The 12,280-nt window shown below is 36.2% G+C and overlaps 1 protein-coding gene across 1 annotated transcript; it reads left to right on the top strand.

Annotated features, from left to right (window-relative positions):
* Window positions 1-1,552: 1,552 nt before the first annotated feature.
* On the top strand, window positions 1,553-3,006 carry LOC146633990 (uncharacterized). Its single transcript, XM_085352691.1, has 4 exons — window positions 1,553-1,728; window positions 1,918-2,025; window positions 2,144-2,351; window positions 2,542-3,006. Exons 1-4 carry the CDS (start codon window positions 1,553-1,555, stop codon window positions 3,004-3,006), a joined length of 957 nt encoding a protein of 318 aa, XP_085208817.1.
* The last annotated feature ends 9,274 nt before the right edge of the window (window positions 3,007-12,280 follow it).

Genomic DNA, 12,280 nt, shown 5'->3' with positions numbered 1-12,280 from the left:
TGTAAAGCATAACACCATTTATTAATGACTACTAAACATTTATAAATGACAAAAGATAGCTTTGTGGTAAAGTTTAAAACATGTCAACATTTATTAAGGACTAATAAACATTTATAAATGCCAAATGGGAGCCTTATTGTAAAGTGTAAAGCATAACACCATTTATTAATCACTAATAAACATTTATAAATGACAAAAGATAGCTTTGTCGTAAAGTTTAAAACATGTCAACATTTATTAATCACTAATAAACATTTATAATTGCCAAAAGTGAGTCTTAAATGTATAATGTCACCATTTATAACACTTAGACCTAAATTACAATCAGTGCTTGAAATAACATTTAACTACTGTCAAAAATGGCAATGTATTGTAAGAGTAACACATGTAAAATTAAATTTGTTTTTTAAAACACCAAACAGTCACCCACTCCAAAAAAAGTTCATGCCAGACTGGTTCAAACTGGAAATATTTTTTGTATGTCCTTAAATAAGCGTCCCAGTGGTCCATCAGGGTGTCGCGCTCCAGTTCCTCCTTAAGAAAAGTCAGTTTCTCTCGCTCCTTGTTAAGAAGGGCAGTTGCAGTAGGGGCAGGATTAGAAGAAGAATCTAAAGAACAAACAATTATTAAATTACAATACTAAAATTATTTATAATCTAAACTTGGGAAACTCAAATAAAATATTGATTAAAAACGGTTACAACTTGAATTTATAAAAAGCCACTTTGTAAAAATTATGTTATATACACATGTGGTGGTTCAGACATTTCTAAAACAAGGCAAATAATTCTTATGTGTACTGCCTTACCAGGGTGTTTAATATAAATTTAATGATGCACATAAACAAAACTAAAAATATACAACTAAGTGATATCAATCGTTTGGAATAACCAATAGTAATAGAGCTATTCACATGTTATGTGATGTTAGTTAGCCACTGTAGCTAGCAGCCAAATGGCTCGGTAGCTAGCTAGCTAGCATTATACTCACCTTCATGTCTAACTGCTGACGTCGTTGGCTTAGTGCAATCTAGATCATCCAGTCTCTGCTTTTTGTATCTCTTCGAACGTGTGCTAACTGTGTAAGTCGCAGACGCACACAAATTTTTATCTTCTGCTCCATCCATGGCGCAGCAACTTGAACGAGCGCCTTCAGTGTGTCTGTTCGTGCCCCTTTGGCTTGACCTTCCAGAGCGCTCCACTGCCTGTCGCGCTCTGAGAGGAGGGGCTTTCCTTAATAAAGTTAACTGTGATTGGATGGTTGTATAAGCTCCTCTGCGTTTAAATTAAATTTGTTTTCCCTCCCTTTGGCAGCAGAACATATTTTTTTAGCATGAATCCAGCGGGTTAGAGCTACATAACAAAGTCGGAGATACATTATAACAGGTGAGACAATCCTCTTTTTTGCGTGGGACTATTTTTGATTATAGGGCTTGTTTTATATAGCATGTGAAGTTCTTTAACTCTGAACCGATTTGCACTAGACTCCCATAGAGTATTTTACGGTGTTTCGAGGTGATAATAAAATAAATTACTCATTTTTTTCCACCACAATGTCTTTGGGAATGAGATTGCGCGCCAGAATAGAAGGAAAACAAACTAAATATAAGGCACTAAGGCTCATTAAATGGCTGCAGAAGAAACACCTGCTAAAAAAGAAGCTTAGATGTCCTGTTTGTCACCATAAGATGAAAATGATTTCCGTGGTGAAGAAAGACCAATATATGTGGTATGTATAATGCATGATAATGTAGTGCATGTAGTAAATATAACAAAATATTTCGGTTATCAATGCAAGAGGGAGCATTAACCTCTTTTCATTATTATTTTCTTCATACTTAATTTTGTGATTATCTTTTCAATTAATGCTCTTGTTTAAGGGTCCATTTCTTTACTTAACTCATTGATATGTTCTCAGGTGCTGCAAAAGAGCAAGTCATAGGAAAGTTTCCAGAACAATTAGAACTGGCTCCCTCTTTGAGAAATCAAAAACATCTCTTTTCAGTTGGATGAAGTTCATTTACAGGTATATGTAGATGTAGACATTAATAGCAATGCACCTTTCATAATTGAACACCAATACGAGACTTGTGAAATAAAATTAGGGCCTCAGTAAGTAATAATTGCCTCAATTTCTATCACAGATTTTCACAAGGGCTCAGGCTCAGACAAGTAGATATGATCGATGATGAAGTGGCTGGCAGCTCCAGAACACTAAGTAGCATGGCAAGACACATTCGACATGTTTGTATACGTGCAATTAAAAGACACAGAATAAACAATGGACACCGTCTTGGTGGTGACAGAGAATTTGTGGTTATAGATGAAAGCTGTCTCCGTCATCAGCGAAAGGTTGGTAAACTCTCAGACAGGTTTGTTAGAATCAATGCAGATCTGACTGTGTCCTCTAAACATGGAAACCTTTACCATAAGTAAAAAAAAATTAGTAGAAGCAACCATCTTTTTGAATGTTTCTTTGTAGATATTTAATTTTATTCTTTTTCATTTTAATTCTGTTTAATTTTATTCTTTTTGTTTTCAGTATGCACGTGGACGCTTTGGAAATGCATGGAAAAGGAAGAAATGGGTATTTGGAATGATGGGAATTAAAGACAAAAGGCGAAGGCTCGTGTTAAAACTTGTTGAAAAACGATCAAGGCGCCACCTTGTTCCTCTGATCAGACAGCATGTTAAGTTGGGTAGTGCCATTATCAGTGATGAGTGGAGAGCCTACAAGAATGTTTTGACAAACATAAGGTACAGACATTACACTGTAAATCACAGCAGGTGGTTTGTAGATCCTCAATCTGGCAGTCATACACAGCATATCGAAAGGGCTTGGATGACCATCAAAGGACATGTCCGTAGACTAAGAGGAAATCGCACTGAGAAGTTGCTGGAGGAACACCTGATGGTTCTTGAGTGGTCATCTTGGCTTGGTTCGCGACACCCTGATGGACCACTGGGACGCTTATTTAAGGACATACAAAAAATATTTCCAGTTTGAACCAGTCTGGCATGAACTTTTTTTGGAGTGGGTGACTGTTTGGTGTTTTAAAAAACACATTTAATTTTACATGTGTTACTCTTACAATACATTGCCATTTTTGACAGTAGTTAAATGTTATTTCAAGCACTGATTGTAATTTAGGTCTAAGTGTTATAAATGGTGACATTATACATTTAAGACTCACTTTTGGCAATTATAAATGTTTATTAGTGATTAATAAATGTTGACATGTTTTAAACTTTACGACAAAGCTATCTTTTGTCATTTATAAATGTTTACTAGTGATTAATAAATGGTGTTATGCTTTACACTTTACAATAAGGCTCCCATTTGGCATTTATAAATGTTTATTAGTCCTTAATAAATGTTGACATGTTTTAAACTTTACAACAAAACTCTCTTTTGTCATTTATGTTTAGTAGTCATTAATAAATGGTGTTATGCTTTACACTTTACAATAAGGCTCCCATTTGGCATTTATAAATGTTTATTAGTCATAAATAAATGGTGTCATGCTTTACACTTTACAATAAGGCTCCCATTTGGCATTTATAAATATTTATTATTCATTAATAAATGGTTTTATGCTTTACACTTTACAACAAAGCTCCGATTGATAGTTGTGGATATTTATAATGCATTTCTGAAGTACAATTTTATATGATAAAAAATATGTTTACAAATGCTGATTGTGCTTACAGGATAGTAACTTAGTCTGAAATGTTTAATATAGCAACTCTAGATGAAATATATAGGTGAACACATTTGGCTCACTATTTGGCAAGAAACCGGTCAGTTTTTTTCCTCTTTCTCACCCTTAACTAATGCATAATAAACCATTAATAATGGTTTATAAAGCATTTACAAATTAATTAATAATATAGCTATAAACTATTTATTAGCATCTATAAGGGGATATTGACATTATATATCTTGCGTACACAGCAAGTGTCAAAAATTAAGAAATTGTTGAATGAATAACGTATATAAAGAGCTGTCAGCATCATCTCGTTAAAATGATGTTAACGGCATAACCGCATTAACACGGATCGCCTGTGCGTGGGGCTGCACAGCGTCAACGCATTAGCATGGTTAGTTAGTTAACGCCTTAGCGCCGTGCATCCCCACGCATGGGGTGATCCGCTCTAACTCGCTAACAAAGATTTGCCGCATTAATACGGTTATGGCATTAACGTAATTTTAACGGACAGCACTAATATAAAGTAAATAGCTTGGTTTGAAAATCTTCAAGTAAAAAGGACTTACATTCAAATAGTTTGAAAAAACATCTTAAATTTGACTCAAAAGTCACTATAGAATATGTGTTCTATATAACAAAGTGACACAGTATTTACTCTCAAAAATGAAGACAAGTTCTACTGTGATATGAAGATTAAACTAACTAAATTATAGGCACTGGCATGTGCACCTAAAGCTTAAGGTTCAATCTCACTATGAAGATTCTCAGTAAGTTTGTATCTCTGCATGACAAAAGGAGTTTCTATTTAATCTTTCGTCTTTGTTTTTTACAGTTTCACTAATTCTTGTTCTAATTCTGGACACTATTAGCATCACAGGGCAAATGAATTTTGCACTGGCCTAATGTTCCACTGTGTGTGTTGATGAGTTAGAAGACCAAAACATGTTTGGTCATTTTCTTTATAAAAAATATGTATTGTTTTTTGTGTTTTAAAAAATAGAAAAGGTAACAAAGAATGAAAGAATACATTAACAACGTACTATAGGACATCCCTACAACTAATTCATTTTTAGGTATCATAGTATACTATCAATTCTCTGATATTTAATATATTTCAGTGTATTAAAACAGTGAATAAAACTGTGACATCTATAATTTGCAATCAAAGGTTTAGTTACTTGGGTTATCTTGGGGCTCTATGTATGCTAAGGCTAATGTCTCATTATTAATGCTGAAGTACAAAAGCAGACCCATTTCCCCTCCCTTTTCCAATTCTTCTCTCATTTCTTCTTGATCTTGTTTCCCCTCCCAAAAGGGTTCACGATCTAATAGGGCTTGATTGGTAGTAAGAAAGGGGAACAGAAGTGGGATTTTTTGTAGCATACTTTGACCTTGGACACAAATTGACTTGGAGCAATAGCATCTCAGACTGGCTTTCAGTAGCAGTCAGACTTGCCGGTTCATCTGTCAGTCTAAAAAATGAGATTCTAGTTATCAATAGAGAACTGCATGTTAAGTACATTAAGTTGCATTTCCAGGTTCGATTTGCTTCCTTTGCTGTTTCCTATTACAGATGCAGTGTGTCGGAACTGAATCAAAGCTGAAAGATGCAATTTATAGTCTTTGAGCTTATTTGTGATGCTTTCTATTCTATTGTTTCCCTTGTAGATTGCTTGTTTTGAGCCTTCTTGTTGAACCACGTATTATATTCTTGTGACCTCCGAGGCCAGAGTTTGATCAAATTGGTCAGGCTCTTGACTTTTGTCTGCATTTGTGTTGCACTGTGGTTTTTTAGCTAATGCATTTGCCTTCCTTTTAAATGTCTTTTTGATCTTAATTTGTTATCTTGCATGCAGGCCTCTTACAAATTAGCAATGATTTGGTTAAGTTGACCTTTTCTAGCAGTTTTTTGTGTTTTTATTGGATTTTGGTACATTTTCCAACATCTGTTTGTGCTGGCTCTGTTCTTCAGCTTCAATTTTTTTTCTCTGCTTCCAGAACACCTCTGGGTTGGTGTTGTCCAGTGTCTGCATGCATTCCTTCTTGTTGATTATCTGCTGTGTGGTAGGCTTTTATATATCAGTTTCACGTGTTTTGATTGTATTGTCTTCGATACTCTCTAGGATATACCTCATTTTTAATCTCCCTTATATTATGGAAGTAAAAATGACTGATCTTTCCATTGCCTGTGGTATATAAGCTTTAAACTGTCAGAGGAGCAAAAAGTATAGCTTCCCATCCCCACCTCATAATATCTAATATTATCAAATTCTTAAAATAAATTAAATAAAATTACCCACCCCATTTACAAGGATAATTTTCTATCTCATTGCATTTAAAGGTTTCTTCATAATAAACTATCTGTGTTGCTTAATGGCTCCTACAGAAACTCTGCCACACCAACATCAGAGATGGTAACTTGACAAAATAATAAAGTCGACTACAATGCGTAAGTATCAGGAGAGAGCCAGGAGAAATGTTCACTGATGAGGTAATATATCACGATGCTAAGCACTGCAGCAACAATGCTGCTCTTTCTCATTTGCTTTTTGGCTTCAGATCAAAACTAGGTAGAGAGCATGGTGGCTTGCTCAGTGCATTAAATGTTGAAATAGAAATATCCCAGAAAACAACAGTTGGAAAGCTTTTATTTCAGAGATTGCAACTGAAAATAACAAATACCATCTCAAACCAAAAGTGAATCTAGAAGTCTTTCAACATACCAACTACTACATATTTAATACTTAATGTGTATTACGTATTACATGTCTATACAGTACAGTATCTTTACCATCTTGGCCTTGAGTTTTAAATTAACACATCTTAAATTTCACGTTTTCATTTCATATTTAAAAGCCCAGAAAATCACTTTCTTGTTGCAGTCAGTGGGGTCCATATGCTGAGAGTAGGATATATGATTCATATTTGAATCACGTAATAGTGTTAAGAAAAATGTGTAGCTATTTATTATGATAGCTGGTCAATCTGGCAGCACTCCAGTGCAGTGATTAGCACTGTTGCCTCAAAGCAAGAAGGTTCTGGTTTGAATCCTCTAGCTGACTGATGTCATTCTCTGTGGAGCTTGCATGAACTCACCACCTTCTGCCCATAGTCCAAAGACATGCATGGGTTAGGTTAATTGGCAATTTGAAAGTTGGCCATGTGTTAGCCCTGCAATAGACCTCCCTTTTGCCCAGTGACAGCTGAGAAAGGCTCCAGCAAACCTTTAACACTGCATTGATTAGAAGTAGAACATAGATGGATTGGTGGTCCCTGCAATAGACCTCCCTTTTGCCCAGTGACAGCTGAGAAAGGCTCCAGCAAACCTTTAACACTGCATTGATTAGAAGTAGAACATAGATGGATTGGTGGTCAATCAAATATGATCAAAAAATACCCAAACATTCCTGATGAGAGTCCAGTGAAATGAAGCAGCATTTCTGAGTGTTACATTCCTGATGTGTACTAGGAGGAGCAGTGTGTGACTGGTTTTGCGATCTCCTTGTAGTTTCTTGTGGCTCTATGGCTGTGTGTGTGTGTCATCATGATATATTGCTAATTTTTCATGACCAATGATTTATCTTTGGCTAAAGTGTAAACCAATATGCTCTCACCAAAGGGCAGCAAATACTGTAGTTTTGTCAGAAGGTGCTGGAGAAACAGTGGTCTGGACAGAATCTACATAAGGAGGCAAAAGACTTTGTAGTGGCATTAATCAAAAAAAAAAAATGCCACCACTAACTGAAAAAAATGCAGCTTCACAACATTAATATTGCAAGTGAAAAATGATATTTTGCATTCCAACGTAATGCAAAGCAGTCCTGAATTAATATCCACATTTGAAAAATTGGAAGTGACACTCTCTCATGAGCACCAGTGCCAAAGTGTGAAACTCAGAGATACCAGTGTCTTAATTAAAAACAACAACAACAACAACAAAACAGCAATATTTAAAGCACTGAAAGTGTAAATTGGCTCTTAAAAAACATTACACATAGTGGGTGTGGTGACATTCTTATGCTAGTAAGCAAAGTTAGGTAAAGTAGATATTTCAGTAATATAGCCTGAAAATATATGCAGAGAAAAAGAGCAAAGCTTCTATGTCACACCCGTGGACGTAATGTTTCCAGGTGCTATGCTAAAGCTTCCTAAGAGCCTCTCAGGGCTGTGACTGCCAGAGCTAACAGTTTTGGAAGCACCGGTAACAGGCTCTACAATGTAAACCTCTCAGGGCTTGCATGAATAGCGCCGCCGCTCGATATTACTCCACAGTCGCATTAGTAAAGTATCATAATAAATGAAACATTCTCCTGAACACCCCATTAGTAAACCTTATCTTTTCACAGCCACCAGCTATCGAACAAAAGCCCACAAGCTGTGAGAGGTAGAAAAGCTTTATTTTTCTCTCTCTGTCTTTCCTCTTTTCCCTCTTTGCCCTCTTTTTCACATCTGCCCTCATTTATTTATGACTTGTTTTCAGTGCTACTGTGTTAGTGGGTGCCTCACCTTAATATATACATTAGTCTTAATTTAAAAAAAATATTGCATATTATTAAAATGGCATATGTATTACAAAATTCAGAGTCTTAAAAGTGTGTACAGTACAGTAAAAGTGTGATTTCAGTGTATCAGAACTCAGTATTTTCATTTAAATGAAAAGTGATCTTGTCTCCTATCTATTGTCACCGTGCACTCTGTGTTTGTAACCTTACACATGTCTTACTCAGGTTCTTTCAGTGTCACTGCCCTCTGAAGTCTGATGTCCACCATGAAGTCAGACTTAATGCATTTGAGACATCTATTATTTAATGTGTCTCCTTAGCACATATCCACATACTTAGCTGTTCCATCCTCTTTAGCAGGGAAGTCTCTCTTGAAAAAAGAAACACCTGAGGAAAAACACTATTACCAGAATTTGTTTATGAATCTCTCTTTTATTTTTTTTTCTAAATTCTGTACTGATACATTATTTCATTACTTTATTTATTACCCTGAAATTTAAGGCCCCATTGATAATAATCAAAAAGCTTAACCCTTGATTGAAAAAATAAAACACCAGAGGATAATTATATAGTCCTGATTAGGACCTAAATCCTTCTTATTTGACAATATCTCCAATACAAACACCGACTATTATTTACACACCTTTAACACTGTTTATCACACTATTTTATCACCTGAAGCTCAGCTGACTTCTCCGGACTTATCAGTATAAAGTCTTTAAAAATAGACAATTTAATATTTACATTAACTATGTAGTAAAAAAAAACTGAAATCACGATCAATTAGTTTAGGCTTCATCATTAATCTATTTGAACTGTGCTCAGCTGGACAAATGTCACTGAACCAGCCACTGATCTGTCTCTGCTGAACCTTGAGACCAGCATGGATAAGATTTATGTCAAGTTTTAAAATAGATCTGTACTTTTGAGGTCAAAGTTAAACAAGCAAAGTGGTATTTTCAGCCTACTCTATTAAATGCTTGGACTTAGTCTTCTACTATCATGTAGCTGCAGTCGATAAGAATATCTTCATTCCTTTCCTTTTTTTAAACATGTGCACTTAAAAGTAGAGTTTCAAAGGTATTTGTCTTCACTCCTGGGAAATCCAAATGTTTTCCTTTGCATTATTTATGAAACCTGAAAGTCAAGGCAGAGATTGTGTTCACCTAAGTGTGATTTGCAGCACATTGCCTATGCCTCTTTGCCATATGTCATTCTACCTGGCTGCACACCAGCAAGCTAAAAGCCTGTGTGCTTACATCATCGTTCTACTGGGAAGAGATGTTTGCAAAAATGTCCACAACCATCTGATTCAGAAGACTTTGGGAATACTGAAAAACACAGGCTATGTTACAAAGGATTGTTGTAGCTTTTATTACAGATTCATTATCCGTGTGATATACATTTTCAGGATTATGGAAATCGCCATATTAATACAGGTTTTGTTTTGTACAGCTCAAACTAACTAACAAAAACTCATGTTAAGGTAACATAACAAGAAACAGTTCCAACCATTATTTCGTCCATCTACTTTTTACTGCTTATCGTGGTCAGGGTTGCATCAAAGCAAAACTGCCCAGAACTCCCTCTCCCCCATCACCTTCTCTATCTCTTCTCAGGGGATACTCAGGCGTTCCCAAACAAGCCAAGAGAAACAATCTTTTACCCCAGACATTCTTTAGAAAAAGCTTTGAGCTGCTTGCATCCACAATCGTATTATTTCGGTCACTACACCTACCGGTCATGACCGTAGGTGTGGGCAGGAAAGTAGATCAACCAGTAAATGGACAGCTCAGATCGCTTTTCGCCAGAACAGATTGGTACAATATGTGCATCACTGCACATGGTGCCTATCATGCTCCATTCTTCCTGCTCTATCCTTCCTCCCAGTCTTGACATCCACTTGTGGGGGAAATTCACCTTATCCCGTCATGAACCATGGCGAGTCCTCACCCAGAACACTTCGCACTTGGCTTCAGACCATCCTAGTGCAAGCTGGAGGTCAGCACTCCAGCACATTAACTGCAAAAAATCTGGAGCCCACCACACTGGACATCCTACACCTCTTGATTGCACCAAAAAAATGTTGTCCATAAGAGTTATGAACTGCATCTTTGACAAAGGGCAGAACTGGCATAATGCCCACTGAGAAAGAGTTATAACCTAATGCACACAAACTTTAAAAGAAGAACTTGTGGGTTGAGAAAATGTTTCTTTAAGTGCCAGTCAAAGTTCTTTGCTACCAGTAAAGTTGATCAAAGCAGCAGAAAATTTATTTTTATGTGATAGTTATCCTGAGTGGAAACATTCTTGTATTGTTTTTGTTACATAAGCTTGTGTGCTGATTCACTGAAGGAGCACTGCACAGTGTAAATGCATTAAGGTGTTAGAAATAAGTGCATTAGGAGAGTTAGATATTAACAACTGGTTTTATATGTCCAGTCATTCCAGATACAGTGCAACAAGTGGCATATCGGGCATTGTCTTTCCTGTCTGTTGTCCTACACAGTTGGATTCTCAGTTCACAGGTAAAAAGTTGCATCCGGTTACTCATCAGCTGCTGTATGAACAAAGGTTGTTGTTAGATTGCTCATATCAGACTTGAAAGGAAGTTATCTAGTGTTACTTGCCAGTGAGACACAACATATTTCATCAAGAGAATTGGCAGACTATCTCTGCTGACCTGTTACATGAGAGTTAAACATTGGACTAACTTCAGAGATAATTTTGTTGATGAGTAAGTGCCAGGACAGAGACCTAATTAGGAGCACTTTAACACAAAACCTAAGCGCAGTATGGTTTTGAAGCAGCTCCCATAGGGGCTGAATTAAATCATCCTGCCTGAATGAGCATATGCAAATTTAACCAAGATTCAGAAATAGGTGACAGAGAGCCCCATTAAACAGCCCAGCGTGATTATAGAGCTAGAGTTGCTATATGTAACTTTCATCACCATGGCAACTTTTAATCACACTTTCAGTAGCCTTACGCTTAATAGATGCTTTAGAACAATGGATCCACAGGTGCTGTCAAAACCAGCAGGTTTCCTGCTTACACCAATATCGTGCATCTCTAATGGCAACCCATGTGGTTGCTTTGATTTCATGACGTCCGATTCATGCAATCAGAAAAGCCTGAAATTTACCAACTAAGCTAATCACAAGTGCTTAATAATTCCCCCTTGGCTCTCATTAATTTCTGCACCCTTGGACTGTATAGACACCACAAAGAGGGATACGATTCCATCAGTAAAACCAAAAAAACAACCGCACTCTCTATAGCTGTCTGTTGGGCTGATTTACTGATTTAAAATCCTGACTATTGGTTCACAACGTCAATGTAAAGCAGATATTGATTATTTTCATTATTATTTAATGTGCTAATTTTCACAAGATCAGGCCCATTATTTACTGGGTATAAAATGTGAAAAGCATAATGAAAAACTTGATTTCTTTTGCAACCATTTGTGTAATGAAAACTTCAAAGACGTAACAGTTTATACTTAAACTTTGACCTGAACGTATAAGAGTTTTGGACGTTTGCATGACATTTTGTCATAAATAGTACACTAAGTGTTACCTGAAGTCACAGTAATCTTGAACCTTGGGTGAGTTTTCCATTAATCTAAGTAAACATCAAAAATGTTAAAATGTTGAAGGACAGACAAACAAATGGACATGCAACTTGACTGGTTGACAGAGCTAGATAACTGTCAGTTGTAATTCTAATGACTGAAGCCAGGAAATGTTTAGCATTTTGCTTGGAAAATGTTTCATTGTTTTCAAAAGTTGCTGATTAATTATCTGTCCATCACTTTAGCATATTTAATAATCATCTAACCAATACATCTGTGCAAAAATCTTCTTTACCATTTGTTACCATCATTTGTAACATTTCCTGCAATTACTTCATGCAGTCTTGCTGGAAGTGTCAGAGCAGGTGTGACAAAAACCCCACCTTTCACAGTATTTCACAAATTGTAAAAACTTGCTTATTTGACAGGTGTGGTCACACCTATACGGCAGATATGGTGCCATCTGGGATTGTATTCAATGACTGTAGTGCATTC

This window comes from Diplotaxodon limnothrissa, linkage group LG4 (assembly GCF_057381915.1).
Source record: "Diplotaxodon limnothrissa isolate DT_005_m linkage group LG4, D_limnothrissa_male_GT1.1, whole genome shotgun sequence".
NCBI classification, from domain to species: Eukaryota; Metazoa; Chordata; class Actinopteri; order Cichliformes; family Cichlidae; genus Diplotaxodon; species Diplotaxodon limnothrissa.
Note: the sequence above shows the minus strand (reverse complement) of the source record. Positions and strands in the feature narration are given on the sequence as shown.